Genomic DNA, 26,653 nt, shown 5'->3' with positions numbered 1-26,653 from the left:
CCTCAATGCTGTTTTTGCTGCATATCAATGACATGTTGACCAAAGGCGACATTCATTGTTATGCAGACGACAGCTCTGGGGATGCTCACTGTATGGGCCATACCAATATCTCTCGTTCCGCTGTGGAGGACAACCGCAAACAAAATTGTATTCCAAATCAAAATGTGTTTACACAAATTACTCTTTTTTATTTTATTACTCGTATCGTTACGCGCCGACCCGATACAAGTTTAATTGCTCTTCTTAATCCAAGTTTGTTTGGAAAAGATCGTTATATAATGATAAGGCTTCTTATTTTGCCGTCTACCTTACTAAATCCAAAAAAAACTTTAATTCTAGTAATGTTGATTTTAACCGACTTTAAAAAGAAGTAGGTTCTCAATTCGGTTGCATTTTTTATATTTGTTACCTTATAATTTCATTAGTTGTAAACGGATTTGAAAAATGATTTTTTATTAGGAAGGACATACTTGCAAATTAGTCCCACAGAAATTTTATCAAAAATTTTTAGTGGTTTAGTTTTTAAATCAAAATAACTGGTGTTGCCATAATTGAAATAGGTTTTTTCTTTGTAAAATCCAATCGAAATTATTTGACACATATTATAAGAAACTGAATACGAGTAAGAAACTGAGAATTTTTAATTAGATACGACTAATCGTAGTCTGATTTATTTTCCGCGATAAAGTAAAGGTAAGCTATTGCAATTGTCGCCAAGACTCGATTCTTCGTTTCTTCATTGTTTCTCAAAAAGTCACCTATTGCCATTTTCTAGCTAAGTTGTCTAGTCAAGATCATAGAATAATACTCTCTCTTAACCCATGGCTAGGAATACCTAAACGTAAATTTTAATGTTATATTTAAACATAAAGTGATACCATTCATTGCCTTTTTTTTAAATTTATTTTCATAACTAAGAGTATACTGTACATGCATCATAATGTTATAAATATGTAAATGGATTTTTTTAATAATATTTCAGATTATGTCTCACAAAAACAATAGATTACTAGTCGTAGTAAAATCAGTTATTTCGATTTAAAAACGATTTTGATAAAATTACGAGTACTATGGGGCCAATCTCAACAATCATACAGATATATATATACCTTCAGATAAAATAGAGTTCTCCAATTTAATTCACAACTGACAGTTATAAAAATAAAACTAAAAAAATACAACTGAATTGAGAACCTCCTTCTTATTGAAGTCGTTGAAAAGATATTAAGTTGTTCTTTTAGAAACACCAAGCGGCATTGGTTCTGAAACCATTTATAAATATCTGATTTTTTTTTTAAATCAGTTTGCTCGCCACCATGCTGTTTTAATTAAATAAATTTAGCAATTTATGTAATAATAATTTATTACACGACCATCACTATAAAGTTGTATAATTTTCTAAACTATATTAGAGTATGAATTAATATTTTTTAAGAACCATTTACTATGAAATTCGATGCAGAATAATAGGTTCTTTTTATAAAATCTTTAGTATCTTAACGGAAGGTTTAGTTTTGTTGTATATAGTAACAAACGTGAGCACTTTTGTTTAAAATTTGACTTAATTAAGATAAATTGAAGGCACCACCGGACCGATATTGTCCCTTAATATTTGTACCTTTTGTACCGAAATCAATATTGGCTTAATAATGATTACGGAAAGGGTTAAATGGAATATCACATCTATTGTAATTGAGTCCAAATAGAGGCGTTTTATTAATCAATCATGTTATTATTACTAGGTAGGTAAATAAGTACTAATATAGATAACAATTTTAGCCATAATTATTCTAACAATATATTGATGTATTAAGAATTTAGCAATTTAATTATCTATTTATGCATTTTAAAATATAGTTCAATGGAAAAATATAATATATTTAATTATAATAATTCACGTTGTTGGCACAAATTTAAAAAATATGATATTTTGTATAATGATCGAAATTGAGCAATATATGCGTATCATTTGCTCAATTTCATCATTTAGTAACAGTCTACTATTATTTTCAATTTCATATTACTTCTTTTGTTAATTTCCATGTTTTAATTTTATTTATTGAATAATACCCAATTCAGAATTTTGTTTACTAAGTATTTAGTATTTTCTTATTGAGGCGAGGGATAGGCAGCAGTGTCCTTCTTAAAACATCTCTAAAAGCCTATCAGTGGTTGCCAAGCGTGACAACTACTGGCAAAACTTTTACGGGGACGGCTTATACAGTTCAACAGTGCATAGATTATTGCTGTGATAATAAATTTTCTTTTTAATTACGTTAAGCTTTCATATTGCCCACTTATTGTTTTATTTTCTTTTTATTTTTAACGTTTTCAATTAACTTAAACCTAGTTAATATACGTTAGAAGTTCCTTTTATAATGAATACATTAAAATATATATATATATATATATATATATATATATATATATATATATATATATATAAATTTTAATGTGTCCAATTATTAGGGATTTATTATTCGAAACATTAAATATGATCTATCCTTATTTCAAGTACAATATAAATTTGGCACAAAACTTTCTGATATTTTAATGAATTGCAAAACAGTGAGAGAGATACATAATTAGTTAGATAGCCATCTAGCGTGCTAGAACGGCCTTTCAAACCCATTGGCGAACTCAAGACCGTTTGCTCGTAAATAATAAGTTCATGCATAAACAATGAATGCTATCCTCTATCCCCGCCCGTTCCTTCGCTCTTATAGACGACACCCATTCATAATTTTTATGAAATATAACCACTAGAAAAAGTGATATTAGGCATTTTTATTTTCACACTTACTGTTACATTTGTTTTTATTCACAAAACCGTTACATAAATATTGTGTTCATTCAATGGTTGAGATATCGTGATTGCTGCTTAAACGAATTTTCTTTGAGAAATGCCTTTGAAGTTGAACAGGAATTACTTATTATTAAAGAATATAATAATAAATTTTGTAGTAATGTTACTAAATATTAGATTAAGTTATACATAGATAAAATTTTATAAAAGATTATATATAATATGAATATTCTTATTAATTTACATGCTTTTGTTCATTCACTTATAAATATCAGGGAGACTTATCCCTCGATCCCTTTATCCGTTTGTATATAAAGTATAAAATATATATTGTAGTAACAACATGGTAATAAACTACATTATTGATAGTTATACGTTTATAATTAATAACAGAATACAGATACAACAAATAAATAAAATTATAAACAAATATACACACAAGCATATATATAATTTTATATATACAAACAAGTGTATTATATTTTTTTTTGTTTAAGTTATATAATTATGTATTTTAAATATAAGGTCAAATAACTGAAATAATTATTTCTTCTTAATATGCATTTAGTTATAAATTTTGTGCAATACTTTCAAAATATTTCTATACAAAATAACTTTGTCACTACTCAGCATGAATCTGTATATATAAATAAATAAATAATTATAATAACATAAATAGTTTAGCTCGAATATAACAGAAAATAAATAACAGGAACTCTTTTGTAAACTCTCGAAGTGCAAACTTACGAGTATAAATCTTAACATAGAAACGCTCTATTCCTATATTCTTACCATTTTGTTATTTCAAGTTGAAAGTTTTTACTAAAAATTGGGCATAATATTTGAAAAAATAAACATATAAAAGAAATATATAAATAAGAAGTGTGTGTTAGTTACGGACACTTACCATAGGTTTTATACGTGTTCAAAAATATTTAAATATACAACAAGTCCTTTGTACTCGTTACAAAGTCTGCGTACCTTTACTCTTCTTGATGTAATGAGTTCGAGATTGATTTTGCTCTGAAATTGTTAATACAGGACATTGAGGTGTATGTTATTCAAGTCTGAGCAATATATTAATATGTGAATGTAAGATATAAATATATGTGCACAATTATATAAATAATTCCTATGCCATTTACCTATCTCCAATTGGCCTAAAGTGTAAAGACTATTAATATTTAGACAATCCGATCAACATTAAAGGATTCAAAATTATTTTGATTGATACAGAATTCTAATAATTTTATAAGCTTCTACCCAAAACATTAACAGTTCTATGAAAGTCTATTATATAGAGAGCAAGGTCCTTTTCCAGTTTATGCAAATTCGCTAAAAGATTAGCATATGCATCAGTACACACATACATATTTGTCACGCCTGTTTCCCATTAGGGTAGGCAGAAACAATGGAACGTAAAATTCTTCTATTTAAACAGATCTCTTTCGCTTCCTCTACATTCATCATTCTTTTCATACATGCTCTCCGGTTACGGATATTTTTAATTTTGCCCTTTTTCAGCACGTCGCCTATACCAGAACCAAACTGACGCAACATACAATTTTCAATATTTGTCACTGCATCTTTAAGTGCACACTTCTCCCTGATCATACTATTTCTTACTCTTTTAATGTAATACCACATATACTTCTCAGAGCTCTCATCTCTACAGTATATATCCTACTGCCATGTTTCTTCTGTAATACCCATTGATTCATTACCCATTGATTGATTAATTGAGAGCAACGCTCTGTTAACACTGTTTTCTGCTTTTACTCTCCTTTCAATATCTCTCTCACACTTTCCATCCCTCGTAATCAATAAAATCAAATATAGAAACTCACTTGCTCCACTCTTTCATCCCCTATCATTATCTGAAATGCAGTTAAACCTTCCTGCCTCTCAATAATCATTACCTCCGTCTTCTTCGCTTTCTTCGAAAACAAATTTTCATACTTTATCTTGAATGTGCTTCATTAATTACTGTCACTGTCAGTATTTGGTCGTCGGCATATAAAAGAGTCTAAAATAGTGACTTATTCATTCGAAATCCGCAAATAAATACTTTCAAATCGGTCAAGTAATTGTCCATAGATTGAATAAGAAAGGAGATGCTACACAGCTCTATCTAACACCATGTTTAATGTCATACTAACCCGTATATCCACTATTTATTCTGATACAGGTACTCAAATCCTTATATATAAGGCTTTGAATGCCCGTATCAAATAGCTGCACACTACATATATAGCCACTACAGATCATAGTTAGTTCCTTTCCACTCTGTCATAAGCTTTTTCTAGGTCAATGAAGATGCAGAAAACCTTCTGATGTTGAGCTAAGGTGTTTTCCACTAAGCACCTTAAGGAAAAGATTTGATCCGTACATCCTATACCCTTTCGGAAACCTGCCTGCACATCTAAAATTTTACTCTCCGTTTTATTCATCAGTCTTTTAATCAAAATCCTAGCATACCGTTTGCCTACAAGACTAAGAAGGTGTATTCCTCAAAATGTAAAAATTTTCACTCCTACTATGGCATGTTGCTTTAATATAGTAACACAATAACGGTTTTGTCCGAGTCACCTGGTATACAACCAGACTACCAGCATTTATTAAAGAGCAACTATAGCAGATCTACAACGATCTCTTCACCTTTTTTAAGTATTTCAACAGATATTCTATCTATATTATTATAATTGTTTACTAACTAGTCGATAGTGTGTGAGTGTGCTAAAAATTGGGCTCTACAAGAGGGAGACTTTGTACAAAAGTTGATTGCTTGGGTACCTCTGTTCCATTCGTGTTTCAACCATGAATCAGTTGTGTTTGCATGGCTGTATTTCGGTTTGAAGAGTGGGATATGGCGTGAATTTACTGGGTACAGAGGAATAACACCTAAGTCCTCAAGGATGGCAACGCATGGGGGGTAATTTAAGTTGCCATTCTAAGTTGTATAAAAAAAACCGACATCAGTCGTGGCAATATCAATTATTTTTCTTTAAAAACTAAAATATTGAATCTATTTTGATTAGATTCTGATGAAACCAGTCTGAAACTATATCCATTTAGATAAAAAAATCATTTCCGATATTGGCTTATAAATGACGGAGTTATGGGTAAAAAACAAAAAAAAAACTACTAAAGTAAGAACCTTCTCCTTTTTTTAGCAGTTGTTGGAAGTGATTTGAATTATGAACTATTGTTCAAATAGTAAACATAAATTACGTACATTCAGTTTGTTAATTTTTTTTGTTAAGTTTCCAATCTAATAATTACGAATAGAAAGAACCCTCTATCACCTTTTTATGGGCAGTTATCTAAAGCAAAGAAAGAATGTTCCAAATTATAATAATACATTTTTTTATTTATCAAGTTAATTATGTATTTGTATAAATAATTGTATATATTTATTTGACAATAAGGTCAAATAAAAAGGAAGGTTTTAGCCAGTATTGACGTTGGTTATCTTATTTTGTAATTACTTTAGAATTAGATTGACGATTTTCATAGAGACCAAATTCGAATAGCTTGAAATCGATTGAGCTGACGTGGGAGGTTGTAAGTTTGAAAACGTAGACTTTTGTATACAAGTTTGGCTTCTAAGTTAACCTGGATTAAACTGACCGCTTTGTATGTGGCAATTTCTTTCTGCACCAGAAAGTGGTATTGGGCGCAAATTGAATTATTTTATTTATTAGTTATTGTAATCTTATTCTATTTTAAAAACATTGTGACAATTTATTGAAACTATTTTCTGTTTTAGCAAAATATATACATTTATTGAATGTCGTAAGTAATTTATATATTTTGACTGTGACTATACAAGTTTTTATTTTTCTATTTATTATAATTCGTTGCACAAATTCGTTGCAAACAGACCTAACAACTCTTAAGACGTTCATCATCGAATCACGTCAATAAGAACTTTATATTCCTTCCATGCAATAGCAATTCAAAATCAAATTTTATAGCCTGAATTACAAATGGAAAACTTCCATCCCCTAATATGCATAACTGAGGGGATCTTACCACCATTATTTGCTTATTTGAGCGCGTGAATATTTCAAGCCTGTTCCAAAAGTCATGATCAGGGAAGACATAAACACAAGAAAGACAAAGATAACCGCAATAAGTTGAAAATTTCATCTGCTGATGCGTGTTAAAAATATATATATATATATTGAAGAGTACTTATTTCATGGAATAATATTTAAAATTCTATATAAACTAGCTTTTACCCAAGACTCCTTTATCGTGACCGAGATATGTCCAATGACCAGGAGAAAAAATAGCTCATAACGGTTTTTACAATCTCATATATCTTTATAATTCATATGAATTCATCATAATCGATTTAGTCGTTTAGACGCAAAAGCGTAACAAATTAACAAACAAAGTCATTATCACATTTATAGTATTAGTTAAGGATATTTTATTTATAATTTTTTGCCAATCAATGCATCGACAGAAAGTGATCAATGAAGATTGAGAAAGTAATATTTAATAGCAGAATGGTAAATACGAATAAAGATCAGTATTGTAAAGTCTACGTAACAATACTAAAGATTTAAATACCATAAATTGATAATCTACAAGTGTTAAATGCGTTGTATTAGATGAAAACTTAATTGTATTGTTGTTATAAATAAATAAGTAAATTATGACTTACGAGTCTTATTTATAATTAATACTAACTGTGCACTGAAACGATACTCCGTTTCAACCTTTCAGTGGAAAATAGAGTAACATGGGCCCCTAAAAAATTCACCGTACTAGTAGGAGTACAGGGAGGATTTGGGCCCATTATGAATTTCCCTAGATTTAAATACTTATGGTTATTTCGTAAGAATACGTAATTTGGTGATAGTATCTGGTTAAATCTAGTGTTTGTACAATGATTAATTATTTTCATAGAGAAATATATTCGTAGGTATATAATTATATTAAATGGATACGAATTTTAACAAACTGTCGCAAATCATAAAGGAAAATTAATGTGTAATACGGACAAAATAATATAGAAATGTGTTTGAACATTCTGAACGTATTTTATAAATCTGATAAGAATTTGTAGGTAGTTTTCAGAATATAAATATAATAGGTGGGTATATATATATGTGATATCAGCTTCATTTAGTAAGATGTTTACTTTACAACAACTTTAAACGGGACCCACCTTGTCGATCAATCTTTCCTTCAAACTAAATACTTTCTTTAGGTAACAGAAGTTTAGTTACCTTACTCACATACCTACTATTACTATGTTATTTAACGCTACCATTTACAGGAAATTTTACCGAGATCTATTCCGATAATTCTAACACCACCTTTTCATCGTATTTTATATAATAACTAGTTGACTCGGCAAACGTTGTTTTACCGTATACATTATTTCCAGAACTATATATAAAATTTTATCGTACTACAATTATCACATTTGATTGCTATCTTGTAACTCTATTGTGGCATATAAAAATCGCGATTAAAAAACAGGGGTTGATTGTAAAAGCGTGAAAATTTGAATTTGCATGCATTTTTCAATGCTAAGTCATAATAAAATAAAAAGAAAAAAAAATTGTCATAAAAATAAAAATAAAATATTTAGAGGTGGGTCACCCTTATCATTGAGGGTTATGAAAAATAGACGTTGGCCGATTCTCAGTTGACCGATTCACCCAATATGCATACAAAATTTCATAAAAATCGGTAAAGCCGTTTAGGAGGAGTTTGGTAACAAACACCGCGACACGAGAATTTTATATATTAGATTATAGAGCATGTATACGATATAATGCATATATAAGTTTTAATAATGTGTTTTGACTACAACATGGTTTTTATTTATTTATTTACTCTTTATTGCATTATTTAAAAATTTATACATATATTTATATATTACCCTTATGAAGTACAGAAGACGCTCTTATTGCTAAGGCAATCTTTTCCAGACAACGTTTGGGTTAAGGAGAAAAGAAAAAAAAAAGGATTTTGTTACAGACACACTTACCAGCAAAATACACGCCATAAGCATATGCATTAAGAAACAAAAAAGAAGGTGATAACTGGATGTATTCACTAAATCTATGATAGGCGGAATTAAGTTACAAATAAATTATTAATTCACTTAATAATAGCAATAAGTCCGGTTAAGAGAAGAAGGTTCTTTATAAATTACTTTAATACTTTTTTTTTATTTCAACAAGAATATTATAAGATTAGTTCGATAAAATTATCATTAAAATCAGTTTATTAAATTTATTTATTTTACACTTTATTGCAGCATTTAAAGAAATAATAAATACAATTCACATTTATTGTATTTTTTTAATTGATTACTTTACTTAAGTTTCTAAGATCATAGATCAGCCAGCCATAGAATTTATTTTAACCTCTTTCAAAATGAATCTACTGTTTACTTCTTTACTTGAACAAAACCTATATTATCTTAAAAAAAGTAGCATTATTGATTGTAATTTTTTACATTCGACTTTGATAAATCAACATCTAAAAACCGCGAGCAACCATGAAGCAGAAGTAATATAGATATATCTATCTTATATTTATTTTGTCGTATAAAACATTTTACTCTGAAATGCCGCGGGACGCAAACGTACATTTCAATAACTGATTGGAATCGAATGGACCTAAGATATAAACGTTGATAAACAAAAAATAAATCATTAAATGAACAAGAAGCAGAGGAACATTGTATAAAATTATTTTTGATGGCATTGAGTAAGTAGGGAAATAAAAATAAATTCTCCTAGCAGAAGACTTATATTGGCTCGCGGGATATTTCGATATTCCTTGTTTTACGTCGATATCACGTACTGGATTAAATTGTTTAGATTGAAGCAACTTATTGAAATTACTCTCCACACGATAGGTACTTTAATACTAAAAGGAATATGTGAAATGTTTATTCGAATGTATGAACTATATTTTATACATTTCGTTTTATTTTAGGGTTGTACACCAAAGGCCTCTAAAGGAAAGTTGTTATTGGAGCAACGCTGTACATTTCTGTCTCTGACAGTACTTTCACGTTTATAAATAAATGAAATGGGTATTTGAACATTTCACCCACAAAAGGTAAAACCTTGGAACAATAAGAACATTTTTATTAAAGGTCCTATAAAGTATTTGACAATAATTTAGTTATTGATGCTATATGGATTTGTGATTTAATTCCATGGTAAAAGAAAGTCTTGAAATTTCTTTATGTCCATGCTTCATATAGATTAGGCCAGTTTCTTTGTATAATTGTATCAGAAATAAAAAAGAAATATATTATTCGAACAGTGTTTTTGACTATAAACTAATAAGTATAAATAAATTTTACTTATCTTAAATCAATTCAGTTTTTCTTTTATATAAATTGTACTTTAAATAGTTTTACTATAGCAATATATATATATATATATATATATATATATATATATATATATATGATATCTGTTTTAGCTGAAAAGTATGACACATTAAGCTCTGTAAAAAAATCCTTGCCATACATTGTATGTACATTGTAATAATTTTCGCTACTATTAAAAATCATTTCTACAATTTGTGATACATTTAATTCAATTGGAATTAAACACAATAGTTTCCAAAAGAATTGACTGGATATATTACTAGCAGTGTGATTGCTAGTTCCCATTACTAACAATCCTTCCCCCCCTACTCCCTCCTCTACATAACTGAAACATAAGTACCTCTTCTTGAATGATTAATATGTATCTGGTTGTATATAAAATGTTATATAAAATGTGCATCCTTTCACCTCGCTTTAACGCGGCTAGATGTAACTTTGAAGTATTGTGCTCTACTCTATTGTATGTTCACCACTCGGTGTTCAAATACCGATGTGCAGCTATTCAATCTGTTGCCAACAGTAACTTTATTCAATGGAAAATAATATTTGCACTTAGACACTTCGATTTAGTTTTTATTTTTTATGATTGTTATTACTCTTTCGCTTTTCTATTTAAGTATTGTTTTGATAAAATTGATAGGTCTTCGATGGTTATGGACAATATATATCACAATAAGATGTCGAAAGGTATTTTGGATCTACTTTTTAATAAATTTAAAACTATTATTAAAAAAATACTTATTGAGCAATGTCTGTTGTACACTAAATGATTACTTAAATGAACAACGTCCATGGTGTCAGTCGATTATGTACGGGCTTTTTAATGACCATGTAATTTTAGACATAGTACATTTAATCACATACGCATAATGTCAATTAACATGCAAAATAGTAATTGTTGTTATAGGGTGAAAGGAACACGCCACGGGAAAACTCATTCCATATTGTTATGGTATGGTTCACGTAAGAGTTGGCAAACTTTTACTCTTTATATTTCTCTTGTTTTTGATAGTATATCGATCGAAAACATATTTAAGAATGCTTGATATTTTTGTTATGCAATAGCGGTGATCTATAATAACAAATTATGTTATATAGGTGAAAATCTCAAACTTAAAAACTTAGAAGCAGTAAATAATAGCTGGCTCTTGTTGCCAGGATTAAATTACTCGAAAGCCCTGATTAAGGAGTAAGAAGAGACAGAAAATTACTCTAAGAAATTAATTCTTTTGAATAAAGATATATGTGTGTATTAACAAGGGCTCTTACTAGACCCTGCAAACTATATAAGTATGTGGCCTAACTAGACTTACACCCAAAACGTGTTTGCAGATTTAGTCACAATGAGGAAGAAACGCCGTAGCACTTTATTTGTAACTGTAGACCACTAATATATAAATTATATAGATATATCTCAGAATATAAAATATATTTTTCGAAGGGTATCCATTCTAAAATACAGTTTACATCTCCAGAAGATAAAAAACATTACTACAAAAACCATCTTAAAATTCTTATCACTACTATTTTCTAAGCAGCGAACTTTAAAAAAAGGGCATCACAAGAATATCATCGAAAGGTCACAGTGTCACAGGTTTTTTTTTCTGCCTGAAGAAGCTACTCTTTCAATAATAATAATAAAATAGTACGGTTCATGTAAGAGTTGGCAAATTTACTTGTATGTGAGCGTAGGCAGTCTATTGGCCCATCCTCGTGGTGCTATATCAAAAAGGGAAAGGTGAAATAAAAGAATAAATTTCTTTTCTGCGTATTCTCCATTGAATTGGCTATAGATAATATAACAGGAGGCTACGTAATTATGGAGTTTCTAGATTTTTACTCACCTCAACATCTACGATACGGACACCTCGTCTCCGTAGAACATCGCGAGGGGGAAGGAGGTACTGAGCGAAGTCATCTCAAAGACACACGAGCTTATTTGTATTTTTTATAGCAAAGTGGCACTCTATTCAGAACTAAATATTATTAACTATTTGAATAAACATGATTTTAATTTGGCGTGCTCTACCTGTTTATTTAGGTTTGGTAACATATATATTGTATGTCTAACACTGTATTGAAAATATTTGAATTTTGATGTTTGAATCGCGCATTAAGTAAATTTTGTTTCGCAATTCCTACTAGTAGTAAGTCAAATGGTAGAATTGACTTACATAAATTAAAATATAATAAATGTGAAAATCGGTTGAGTCTAAAAAAAACAGAATTGAGAATCTTCTTCTATTGAGAACAATCTTCTGTTTAGGACCTTTTTCTATTGAGAGCCTTCTTCTGTTGAGAACTTTCTTGTATTATCAATACCTTATTTTATTGAGGGTCTTCTATTAAGGATCCTGTTGAGAATTTTTTCCTATTGAGAAACTTCTTCCCAATATATGTATTATATTATAAAACCTTTATTGTACATAATTTACATTGGAAATACTAAAATAAAAGATTTAATGTATGTACAATGGCGGACTTATTACATAGGGACCTTTTATTATTATTTCATTATTATTATTTTATTTTATGAGCAGAAGTAGTATCATAACAGTTCTTCCGTATGATTTTGGTATGGATCGTCAATAAGCATACCTTTCTTTTGTTTTAAAAAAAAAATTCATACGCGAATGGTTATTTATTCGAATCATCGAAGATAATAGCAAAAAATATCTAGTGGTTAGAACAAGTTATCATTTTAATTATTACTTTTTGGAACAGTAAGAAAAAACTTTAGTAATTGGCAGTATTGTTTTCATAAAAATAAAATCCCTTTGCTTTCTTCATTTCGTAACAGTCAGTGTAAAAGAAAATTAATTAATAAAAAAAATTACAAGTTGACTAAATGAGAAGAGACGAGCACCTTATTTCCGAGAAATAAAAATGACTATTGTTTTGTTTGCGTACTTCAAAAGATAATTAATTTTGTATACAATTTATGTTGATACTACAGAATGCATTTATGAGTTTATAAGAGATGTTGTCATTACAGAAATATTATTGACACAATATATTAACAGGTACTCAAAAAATAATTACATATACATAATATTATAACACATACTTTAATATTAATAAACAATACACACAGCAATGAAATATATGTAATATTTTGTATAGAAAGTATACATTTTTATAATAAAACAAATATAACACACTTAACTAATTAAAATTATAAATTTTGACATTAATAATAATTTTAATAATATCTAATAATAATACAAATTCTTCGCGATCAAATTGTCAAGAACAACGACAAGATCATATCGAAATCACTTTTTTCAAAAAATGAAAACTAAATAGTTTGATTAGAAAATATATTTGCTAAAAGTAATGGAAAAAAAAGTGTGTACTCGTAAAAATACAAATAACGACAGCGTCTGAGGTTCTGCCGTTTGTCAACACTTACTTTTTTAATATATTTGTCCATTCTTCATTCACCAGAAAAAAACAAAAAAAATCTGTTTCTGGCTAAAATAAAATTTCAATCCCTTACGAGGATCCATTTGTAAGCAAGCAGTATTTTTTTATAAGACACCTATATCTATATAATATATTATATATCTATATTATATATTTATAGTATATCAATATAGTCAAATATAATACAAATTACAATCACAAATAAAACATGCAATCATTTCCACAATGTCAGATTATAAAAATATATAAAGACAGGACAGATTGGTACCAAAATTCCACAAAAAAAGAAAACAAAGTTTTCATGAAACTGTTAAATTAGTAATTACAATGTGGAGTTTGATAAAAAAAAAAATGTTACGAAAAGGTCAAATGCGAGAATTCGCGGCACGCCGATGGGTTTCAATGTTTGAATTAATTATCTTTATCAACGGGATAATTTTTCATTGGTTCTCATTCAAATTCCACCGTATATCGTATACTTATAAAAAGGTTTATCTATTTTTTTTTATCTACACATTCATAAAAAAAAATGTTTTGACGAACTAAGTGCCAGTCAGTTAAAAATTTTTTTAAACTGAATGCTTTAATTAATCTGTAGCTATAAATTCACTAAGGGGAGACTTATAAAATTCGTCTGCTCGTACCACTTATATTTCTGCTGAATTTCGGAGATCTCACAGTTTTTAATTTGAATGGTGGGATATGGCAGTTAATTTTCAGATACGAAGCTACAAGACAGTTTTTTTTTATACAACCTAAAATGGCAAACAAGCTGACGGCCCACTTGATGGAAAGTGGTAACCGTCGCCTGTAGACATGAGCAGTACCATGGACATAACAGAATATACTGTTTCGCCCATTATACCTCCCATGCGTTGTCATTCCTGAGGACTTAGGTGTTATTTCTCCGTACTCAGTAAATTCACGCCATATCCCACCCTTCAAACCGAAACACAGCCATGCAAACACAACTGCTTTATGATTGAAACACGAATGGGACAGAGGTACCCAAGCAATCGACTTTTGTACAAAGTCTCCCTCTGGTACAAAACAGTCTTCAGGAATGACAACAATTGTAGATAACAGGAATGGTAGTATATTTTTTAATATCGTGGTGTTATTAATGTCTATAGGAGACGGCTTCTACTCTCTCTAAGTATCAGAAAAAACTTAGACACTCATTTGTCTATCCGACATACATACACAGTATGAAAATATTTCTTGAAATTCCTGCGGGAGATAAGAAGTTAGTATAGATGAAGCTGCGAGAATTAGTTGGTAGATTTATAAAATAGCATGATATTTTCTTTCTCGTATTACCTATATACCGTAACGTATGTATAATCATAATCAATCAAGAAAAACTTGTTCTTTTTGCGTTATATAAAGGCGGAATAAAATTACACTATGTTAAATAGGTTTACATATATGTTACTGGCAACTCACTTTGGTGAATCTTAGAATTTTCCGACATAAGTTGGTAAATGTAAGGATTTTCTTAAATGAGGTCTATAAAATCAAAGGCAGCTAAACGCCATAAAATCGCGATTTCATTTTCACTCTGTACTCAATTTATTTCTCTTAATTAAAAGTTTTATTCTTTAAAATTCAAATGATTACTAATATTCCAATTTTCTTCAATCTGGTTTAAAATATCGAATATCGTGCCATATCCTTGACAAATTATTAGTTTTTGTAGATTCCTGAACATCTGACAGACTTGGATTTAGCTGTCTTTGATTTTGTAGACCTCAAATATGCCGGAAATATTCTGTGATCATAATTATTTACCTCAGTGGTATTATACCTAAACCTGTTTATTGTATTGTGTTCGTATCCGTGGTCAAAAACTTAAGTTAGATTAGGGTTTGGTTTGGTAAAAGCTCGAAAAATAATTATTTAAAAAATATCCTTACATTTACTAATGTAAATAAATCCTTACATTTACTATTTAACTAAACATAATCATTTTATTTACCAATGTACAGGCTTCTATAGTAATATATAAACGGGACTTAGTACAATTATTATTCCAATATAGTGGTAAAGTAATGAAAAAAATAAATGTTGCATTTTTTTCTCATCATGTAGCTCCACAGAATATATTCGGAGTGAAGAGCATAGGTTTCAGCATCTAAATTACGGTCGTCCCGTGGATCTGTATCTAGATTGATTGCCCACTCTATTGCCCCTTGTCGGTAAAGTCACAGTTATTATTGGTAAAGTCGCACGCCTTTCAACTACCTACCACTTTTTTTTTTACTTCGAAAATGAGTTTTTAATTGTGACGATTTTTTCCCAATTCTAAACCAATCAAAAAAGGGAGAACGAGTTATTAGTAACGGAACTAGCTGCTCTATTGCTAGTAAACAACATATCGTTATACTCCAACAGATCGTCCTCCACATGATCCACCCAGGGAACTGTCATAGTTAATTCCAATGAATTCATCACTGTGGGATCAATTGACTTCACTTCATTCTCATCTGTCATCCTTCACTGGTACTCCGCCAGCGTATGTCGATAGTACATGTACTAATATCTTTTTAATCACATAAAAAATGTGATGTTTTTTCAATCTTTATGACTTACTCCTGTGTTCAACCCATATTAACTTTGCCATTGTTTTTCTGTGATATAAAAAACCTTAATTATTTTGTAACCACATTACTTTTGAGAGCTGCCTTTTTATTCAGTATTTTCATGCCACTGTATTAAATTAAATGCATGAGTTTTTTTTTTATGTTATAGGCTCAGGATTTACGTCTGTAAATAAATTTGATTTTACGTATTTTAAACGAGACCCTTCAACTTCACTCGCATTATTTAGCCACAAACCAGACGACCGTTATTCCATCCAGAAATTTTGAATTTAAATCTGTATTAACAAAATAATGTTCATATAAAATATGGCATCTATTTATTTATACTCGATATTCTGGCGACTTCTCATCTTTAAATAGTATAAAATAAAATAGTCGTTCATACCTGGTTGTTTCTTTGTTTACATTAATGTATTTTGCTATGGATTTTATTTACATGTATTTTACGGAAAATTCATATATATCCTAAATAAATTATTGTACTCGAGGCGAGTTAATAGATAATATTCATTAAAAGTATAGCACACCATAATTTATTGCTATTCCCAGCATTATATCATTCTCTAATAACTGCTGTTTTCTTTGTTTCAGAGCATGTTCCAACTCTTGCTGATACTGCACTAAGAAACATTATCTGCATAGATAAAATCGGGCATGAAGGGTTCGTAGCTTCTAGTGGAGGTATTTATCTGTAAGCTACAAGTAGCTTTTTAACAATAAATACCTAAATAAAAATAGTAAATAATGTTGTGGCAATGCATTATATATTACACAGAATTCAAGAAAAAATAACAATATACAGTAACAAAATATAACATGTAGATGAATGTATTTGTTTTGAACAAATAATTTTGATTAAAACCAAAACAAGGAAATTGTCACGAGAATTGCAAAAGTTTAGAAACCATATTGATCTTTCAAAGAAATAATGAAAACATAAATAGAAATAAAAAAAGTTTATATAAAAATAGTTTATATTCAGTATATCCATATTCCAGATATTGACTTATGAAAGAAAAACACAGGCATTTACGAAAGACCAAGAAACGAAATTAAGAACTTGCCAACGTGACATAGAGAGAAGTATAGTAAGAAAAAGAAAAATAGACAAGATAAACCATCTCAATATTAGAAAGACAACAAAATGATAGAATGCAGCAGTAAAGATTAGATAGCTGAAATGACGCTTGGCCGGACACACAATGCATGGAGAAGAAAAATGAAGTTATAAAAATCAGGTACCCAAGGGAAGGTGACAAAACAAAGAGGAAGTTCCAACAAAAGACGGGAAGATGAAACTATGCAAATCGCTGGAAGCTTCTGGACTAGAATCACCCAAGATAAAAAAGAATGAAATAGGTTAAAGCAGGCCTTTGTTAGTAAGCAGGCTGTTGAAGATCTATTAGACGTATAATAATACTGTTATTATTTAAATGTAATTGTAATAATCTGAATAAAGGCTAATAATAAATAAATAATTTCTTACAATACCGTATAATCTAATTAAAATATTAAAAGTGATTTATTTATCTTTATTGTAAAGAAAATGCAATGGCGAATACCGCCCTGGCAGAGAGTTGAACTTTGTTTGAACAGACTCTTAGAATTGCGTTGCGAAACATACACAAGGGATTAAAAATATCACGTCCTCTTATTTAAAAAACCAAAAGTGCTCCAAAGTAGTATTTACTTACTATTCATTTTAGTATCCTTACTACTAACTGTATATGTTTTGATTGGACATACTCTGCGCCGTCTGTATAATCTTAATCTAAGCAAGTTTTATGTTAGGTGTACTAGACGATTGACTATGGGTACTAAAATATATTGTTGATTGTACATTATGCATAAAAAATAGCTAGATCCTTAATAAAATATTTGTATTGAGCAGGGACTTATTCTACAACCATCGGCAGATAACTCCTTTTTTTAAACCGCAACGCTTACAAGATCTTCAAACTAGATCTTATATTTGTAAATTGAATAAAAAAGTACTGTTTTAAACCATTTGTTTTCTGTGTATTGTCAACGAGTATTAGAGAAAATTCTTGCGTATATCAATCCAATTTTTTACTAACAACAACTGTCATTTAGAGCAGTCTCTTTATGCATTCTCCAGGGAAAATATAAAGACGAAACACGATTTGTCTACTTGATATAATTCTCTAAGGTATTGACAGTAGCTTCTATAATGAAATGACTTTATTTACAACTTCTGGCAATACATTAGAAAAAAAATACTTGTCTATTAAAAGTTAGGAGGTGACGTGACGATTTTGTATCTCAATATTACTTTATCACTATATTTATAATACATATAAAAATTACTATTTTTACTAATATTATAAATGTAGATGTAAAATGTTTAGTGCCCTAATGGCTCAAGTAACTGTTATGATTTTTAGTATTCATCTTGTATTTGGATTGAAGAAGGCCATAGGCTACTTTTTATCCCGGGAACTCAATATATTCGGCTCACCCGAGAAGAGGTCGTGAGTAAAAACAATTTTACCTACCTACATATTTTTGTTAGTATATTCAGTCAATGTATTTGTCTCTATACCTATCTGTATTCGTATCAATGATCTTACTATAAAATTATGGGACTAATTTTTACTGAGACTATCTTTTCATTTCCTCCTTTTTAAAGTCATTTGAAAATAATAAAATACAAAGGACGCGTTTCACTGTGTCTGATAAATCATATCTTAATTTTAAAATCCCACGAAAAGGGTTAAAATGTAAAGATAGCTATGTTAATGAATACTTAAAATATGAAATACGATATGCTTGTTGTTTCTGTTTCTATAATACTACTGTAAAGATTTCCTCGCGATTCTATTTGCATATTCAGTTCAAACGACTCTGTAGAAATCAGTCTGAATTCTTGAGTGGCCTTTGTCACCCCACCTGTTGTTTCGAGATTTATTTCAAATATTAAATGCAGCTGATTTTTCAATTACACTTTGAAAAGACGACAGACAAACATATAGTACTATAGGAACTGATGGTGCCAAGAATCGTGTTTCTACATTTTATGATAAGCTTCACTCATACTTATCATTTTCATTATATGACAACATTTATACTTCTTACATTGGTCTTAATATATAGTTTGTACATCGTATTAAGAATTATTTCAGTGAAACTAATTAGTGGAATACTTTCTTAAAAAAATGTTAATCATTTTAATTTAACCCTAAATTGAATCAAAACATCATTTCACAATTACTATTTAGAATAATACAGTCACAACCAGAATTGTATGGTTTTAAACAAAAACTGTGTAATTCTGTCTAATCGTGCAACTATAATCAGTAAAAAGAATTAAGGAGGAATTATTTTTCTATATATATTTTTTTATGCAGTTAGCTTAACTATTTATATACTTGTTTTTAAGTTTAGAATAAAAATATTTTATAATTGTTATATCCGCATGACTGCATCTATTCTTAATTCTTATTAGGTAATTTAATAATTTTGCTATTGTTTTCGATTCAAGCTTATTAAAGTAATGATTACTTATAAATTTAGAAATAGCTTCTTAATCGGTCTGGTAAATAAATAGGATCGCTGTTTCTTTAGGAAATGTTACGCCTATAATTTGAGAAGTTATACGTTTCAAACTTTGATGAGTATTTTTAATCTTAAATATTAATTTTTATTTCATAATCTAATAATTGTGCTGTTAAAATCTAATAATCTAATAAAAAAAATATATTATCTTATATTATATTTAGATACACATAGTTTATATGTATAAAATGAAACATAGCGATAAAGATTTTTTTACATTTTCATTTATGCGTTTCGAGCCGCCTTTGTTCACTTTACAACCTCCGAAGATACCGCGATGTATACTTTGGGCATCCCTAGTTTTACCCGAACGCCTGCAATTTAAAAGGTGTCATGCGCCGTTACCCGTTCTGGGAATGAGAAAACATTGCCCGTCCTTCGCCACTCTTCGTGTGCGTTATGGGATGCAGTTCGTGTTCTATTTCACACAAAAAGACCCCGAGGAACATTGTTCGTATGCGTATACCCTTAATGTTACTTTATACGGTTTGTTTATAACCATAATATTCAGGTGATTAGCGCTTAACGTAAGCTATGAACGCATGCAACTTAAGAGGTATCATGTGCTCGTTACCTACTTTCAGTTTGAGGATGAGAAAGCATTTTGCAGGCACCACATGAGACCAAGTCTTGTTCAAAGTAAACACAGCATTTTTTTTTAGTTATTTAAAAAAAAACAGTATATTATTTGCTTGTTATATCTCGTACTTATATGTATTATACTAGCTTTCTGCTCGTTATTTTGTAGGCATGGAGTTTAGAAGTAAAACACATTTAGCTGGATTAATAAAATAAAACAGACTATATTTTAAGTTTGATCGTCAGGAACACAACTATAAAAACTGCGTTCAATTTGTAGTAGTAATTTTTGGGTGATGTCAAAATAAGCGTACAGACAAACAGATAGACAGAAAGACAGACAAAATTAAAAAAAAAAACCTATTACTAAGAACCGTATGAATGGTATGGTGATTACTAATAATACTCATATTAATTTTTCTGAAATACATTCTATGTACAGACATCGTCAAGTTACTATTTTATTACATTAGTAACGTAACAGTTCCAATGTTGCTATATTCTTTTAGTTCTCTTTTTCCTAAAAACATTTTTCCGTAGTAAAATGTACTCTGTGTAAACTGTGAAACTAGAACCTAAATTGTAAGTGTATCAGCTTTCGCAAGAATTAATTTAGTAGGTTTTTCTTTGCGTTATAAGTCTATATAAACAGTTTAGAGATTTTAGCCGGAGGATAGTAGATTGCCTTCTCACCTATTAGCCTATTTACCACATTGGCCCGTCAGTTTGGTATAGTTATATTGAGTGGTCCTTCTCTTGTGCTATTGTGTTGTGCTTTAGTTCAGTATGTTTTTGTTTACTGGGTGAAAATGGAATGATAACCTCGCCTGCGCTATTGGTAAACGCTGGCGATTCATCAGTGATAGATGATAAATGAGGGTGAAGGCAGGTTAGTCGGCCCATCGTGAATAATTCGACAAGAATTAACCACGATGGTTTCCAGGGAGAACCGCATGGTGGTCGACCTGATAGGGGTATTGCTGGCAGTGGAGCCATTCCAAACAATTTCTAACAAACCCTTTCCCCCGTTCAGTATGGTTATACTTATATAATTTGTTTATTACATTCTTACATAATAACAACATAGTCCAAATATTTTATGTGTGACATTGAGAATTTTAAGGAGACATTTCTTAAATTTAAATTTGATATTACAGCAAAATCTTTATTCGAAGGACCAATATGAACTAAACTTTAATTGGTCCATTAAACGGTATTTTCTCGGAACTATTGATTTAAAATATTTGATTAAGCGATAAAATTAGACAAACAGCGTCTCAGAATCAGGTAGCCCATTATCGACTAATATTGTTTATTTCAATGGTGGAAATCTCGTTTTCAGTATACCATCAGCACATTTATATTTTTCAATGTTATAAAAAAAAACCTACTTACTGAATAAAGAATACAACTAATCACAGTTTATTTCACTTAGTATTTAAAGAATCATTATTATATATAAAACTCCTGTAATATTAGATGATAATATAATAATAAGCAATAAGGTTCCTGTCACATTTACGGTGCTATATTAATTTAATGGCCTAAGCCGTTTTTGTGTCTTAATGCATCCAATAATACCGTTTATTATGCCGTTAACTTCTTTTATACTTCTCAGCACTTTGAGAGAAATATTTAAAAGAAATATGTTTTAAATTGATTATTGAATATTTAAAAGAAACTACTACTTTTGTGTTGTTTGTTGTGTTGCTTTTTGAAGATCAATCAAAACTGGTGTATTTTGAAATTGACGCGTGAATAAAGAATACAACTAATCACAGTTTATTGCACTTAGTATTTAAAGAATCATTATTATATATAAAACTCCTGTAATATTAGATGATAATATAATAATAAGCAATAAGGTTCCTGTCACATTTACGGTGCTATATTAATTTAATGGCCTAAGCCGTTTTTGTGTCTTAATGCATCCAATAATACCGTTTATTATGCCGTTAACTTCTTTTATACTTCTCAGCACTTTGAGAGAAATATTTAAAAGAAATATGTTTTCTTAAAATATTTTTATTAAAATTCTGTAGTAATTATATTTAGTAAATATGACATATGATATATTATTTTTTTCAAGTTTTATTCAAAATGGCGTAATTTCAACTACTATTTTTAAATACAATAATAGTTACTGATTCAATATTTCATTAGACTATGAAATAATAAAATTAATATATTCCAGCACTAAAGTATTACTAAAGCACTTTTATATATGAATGTCTAATTTAGGGGCATATTTTTTCTTATACAAATTATAATTTGTGCATGGATGATATTTAAAAAAAAATATGAAAGGACTTTTAATAGGAGCATAAGAAGCCAAAACAACAACTTTGTAATTTTGTCTTTCTGTCTGTCTGTATATCTGTCTGTTTGTTTTAGCATCGCACAGAAACTACTACTTTTGTGTTGTTTGTTGTGTTGCTTTTTGAAGATCAATCAAAACTGGTGTATTTTGAAATTGACGCGTACGTAGTAGCGAGAAAACTATATATATATATATATATATATATATATATATATATATATATATATATATAAGTTTTATATTTTCGAGTTTAAAACTGACGAATATCCTTTAAAGGAAGTCCGTAAATTTTCAATCTCCTTTTACCAGTTGAGATTTTCGAAAATCCTTTCTTATGCCTCCGTATACAATGAATCTACTGTGTAAATTTGTTTTTATATACAATTGTTCCGACTCAGTAAGCCAGTCAGCCAGAACTTCTTTTTGTTAAAATAGTATAAAATACTCTGACTACAGTCCTCCGAAAAAAGGGGTCAATCACAAAATTTATATATAAAGTAGTAATATTAATTTATTGAACTGTATTCATGTGATTTTCTTCAAATAAAGTAGTTACGGGTAACGTCGCTACAGGTGAATTTTGTGTACACAAACAAAGTATACATAATACAGAGAAACTAAATAATAGAAATATAAAAGTGTATAAATACAACATTGGAATTAATATAATTGCGTAGTAAGATCACTATTATACTCTATACAAACATCAAAAATCTGTTTTCTATCCAAACATATATATAAACAAACTGATCCACATTAAAATTTATTTTTTCCGATTTCCGGGCAGAAGTTTATACCATAAGTTTTTAATAAAATTTAAATTATTTTTCATATTCCGTTTTATATTATTCATATTTTAAGTCATAAAACTTAAAATATATATACGTATATTAATCAGGTAATTAAATATTTAATAATATGTTAACTTCAAATACATTTATGTTTAAATAACTGTCTCACTAAATAAAAATAAACTTTAAATTCTTTCTCTATTTAATTACTCTATTAAAATAGATAAGTACATACTTTAATAAAGTATTATTAACTGAAAATTAATTTAATAATTGTAATTTATAAGAAAAAAATAATTTTGCAGTTGTCTTAATGAAGTAATACGATAAGTTGGTCTATCAAGTATCCACTTACCGATCGGGATTTTCTCACTTTGCACTTGACCTTTTACTATTGTGTCAAAGTACATAATAAACAGAGTCAAAAACACAATTTGAATAATTCTAAAAATGAATTTGAAAGGCGACATGGTCACTCTATTATTGTTCTTTAGTATAAACTCATCACATTTTGTTTAAATGCCGTAAATTTGAAATGTTCGCGCGTTCAGTTCGTGTCACGGAGAAATGGAAAAGTTTGCGACAAGTGCGTTCCTGCGCATGTACTGCTTTCCCGAGTGTCGACTACCGACTGGGCTGCTGGGCCTTCTAGCCGCCCTTCCCGACCCACCCTCACACGTCCCAAGCATCCTCTCTTTTCTACACGATACGCACGACTTGTTTTATTACTTTTATTTTTCTTTAATAATCTTGCTTAATGGTCTATTTCGTTGCTCGATGAAACTTCTTAAATTTCCTTTTTCAAACGCCGAATTCCTTAGTCGCTTCAGCCGTAAGTTCAGCAGTCGCTCTCCGAATGTTTGGTTTGCATTACGGATAGTGGCTGTGCTTCTTTGCATTTCTAATATATTCCACTGAGACCGTTTCTGTTTGTCTTTTCTCTAAATTTTCCATTGAGAGAAATAAGGAAGCCATAATAAGGAATAATAAACATTATTATGACAATCTTATATTGAAAATTGATCTTTTACATGCATTTTACAAGGAAGAATACAACTTATCACATTTGTCTTTAAAAGAATTATTGAAGTACTTTTTTTACGTTTAAGTGCAAATAGAAAGCATTTACAAATCAAGACTGGTGTTTTAAAATGATTACAGTCCAGTATGACCTCTCTTAATATGTCATAGTTAAATATGACTCGCTCACAATTCGCCGAGCGTATTCTAATCTGTGGTAGAGAGCTTACTCTTCCTGACACTGGTTTTATTTTTATTCATAATTACAGACGCAAAAAGGGAATAAGTTTGAAGAGTTTTACATAGTACCATTTTTATATCTGTGACAGTGTTGTGTGTGTTGTAGCCAGACGGACAGATTTTTATAAAATTTGTTTTGTTTGATAGTTGGATTAGATTCATTCAAATTTGTTAGATTGTTCAAAATTCAAAATTGTTTAAAAAGAATAAATTCTTAACTCTTATATATTTTTTGTTATATACATAACTACTACTACTTACATAACCACATAACGGGATTATTTTTTTATATGGTTGAAGAAATATTTTTTGATATGAATCAATACCGCAATGAAATAAATATATGTACGTTGTATTTAAACGTTGCAGTCATCCAAAATATTTACCACGCTTTTTAGAGCAAACTTCAACAGCAAATTTTATTGTAATAACATTACACTTAAATCCAACATGAGTAAATCGTAATAATTGCAAAAATAATTATTCATTTCAGATCAGACCAACCTTTGAAATCAGCTTAAAAAAATGTGTGTATTATTTTTAAGCGATTTCCAAGAGATCTTTGAATTTACCCAATTTTTTTTAGTGTCAATATAATTTCCTTATAAGATAGAGTCAATATTTTTCCGATGCGAGTCAGTATTGCAATGAAACATGCGTTGCCTTTAAACGTTGCACCCACTCAACAGAATTATCACGCTTTTCCGGGGTCCGGCGCTTGCCAAATATCTGCTCATAAATTATTGTTGTTTGACGCATTACGGCAAAATCTATTACGACGCGTTTCGGTATGTTATGTATGGCAAGTTATACTGCCTCAATATTTTATGGGCTCGAGAGGATGTTCGTTATATTTCTTAGGGTCAAGTTATTTTAATCAAAAATATACTATTTTCATAAATAATATCATGCTGTTCCATTTATTTATTATTTTCATAGTTCTAGATGTTAGTTTCGTATGTTCGTGCATTTACTCGTATGTATTCGCAAATCTTAACAAAATTAACATGTAAAGTTCGCCCATACTTCTTAATGAAAGATAAAATTGATAATGCCATTAGATATGTGTTTTATAACATAAAAAAAGATATATCAAAAATTGTGTTCTAATATCAAACATAACGTTACTTTGTTATAAAATTTAATATAGAATTAAAACAAGTATACTTATTTTAGGTTTCTAGTATAAGACCTTTAATATAACTGGTTATATATATTTACTTATGTACTTGATATACAGCATACTAAATATATTTAAAAATCATATATTTTATTTCAAACAAAAATCTAGTCTATTTTTGTGATTATTTTTTTATGTTTCTGAAATGAAACAGTTTATTTTTGTGCTGATTTCATCATTATAGATTGATGTGATCAATAATAAATCGTTTTATATAACAAAATCTTAATTAGTATCCCACATAGTAGGCCACGTTCCTTTGTTATCACTCTACTTGACTTGTTACTAATATGCTCGGTGGAATATGCGTATGTCTTACATTCACCGCAAGAATAACAGACTTCAAATACCTATGACTATCACATCAAGGATTTACAGCCGTAATCATTCATATTTTTCTCTTTTTTCTATTATTCATAATTAAATCTTAATTTCTGTCACATAAATTTGCAAAATTGACAATATTGTTATAAATGAACAATTTTATTGTTAAGAAACTGGTTTGAATTTCGAATTGAATTTGGTCGCGAGAAACCGCACTATCCATATACGCATGGAAAGATGTTCAATGTAGAGTTGTCGCGAAATTGAATCGCTTCGCAAACAGTATGGGTTTATGTACAATGCCATATTCGTCATAAATATAAGGATACTTTTCGATTGTATTCAAATGTATTTAATTTATGCGAATACCTAATAAGAAAATGTGTAGCATTCATATACAAAAAAAAAAC

General features: G+C 29.3%; 1 protein-coding gene across 1 annotated transcript in view; it reads right to left on the bottom strand.

Annotated features, from left to right (window-relative positions):
- LOC113520720 (glutamate receptor 1-like) overlaps positions 1-24,096 on the bottom strand; it is a 264,276-nt gene extending 240,180 nt beyond the window's left edge. Inside the window, exon 1 of the mRNA XM_052896584.1 lies at positions 23,835-24,096. Within this exon, the coding sequence (XP_052752544.1) occupies positions 23,835-23,949 (115 nt within the window). The 5' untranslated portion in view covers positions 23,950-24,096. The remainder of the gene's footprint in view (positions 1-23,834) is intronic.
- Between the last annotated feature and the right edge of the window lie 2,557 nt (positions 24,097-26,653).

This window comes from Galleria mellonella, unplaced genomic scaffold (assembly GCF_026898425.1).
Source record: "Galleria mellonella isolate WM207_F2 unplaced genomic scaffold, CSIRO_AGI_GalMel_v1 utg33, whole genome shotgun sequence".
In the NCBI taxonomy this organism is placed as follows: Eukaryota; Metazoa; Arthropoda; class Insecta; order Lepidoptera; family Pyralidae; genus Galleria; species Galleria mellonella.
The sequence above is the reverse complement of the archived record's forward strand: the minus strand, read 5'-3'. Positions and strand labels throughout refer to the sequence as shown.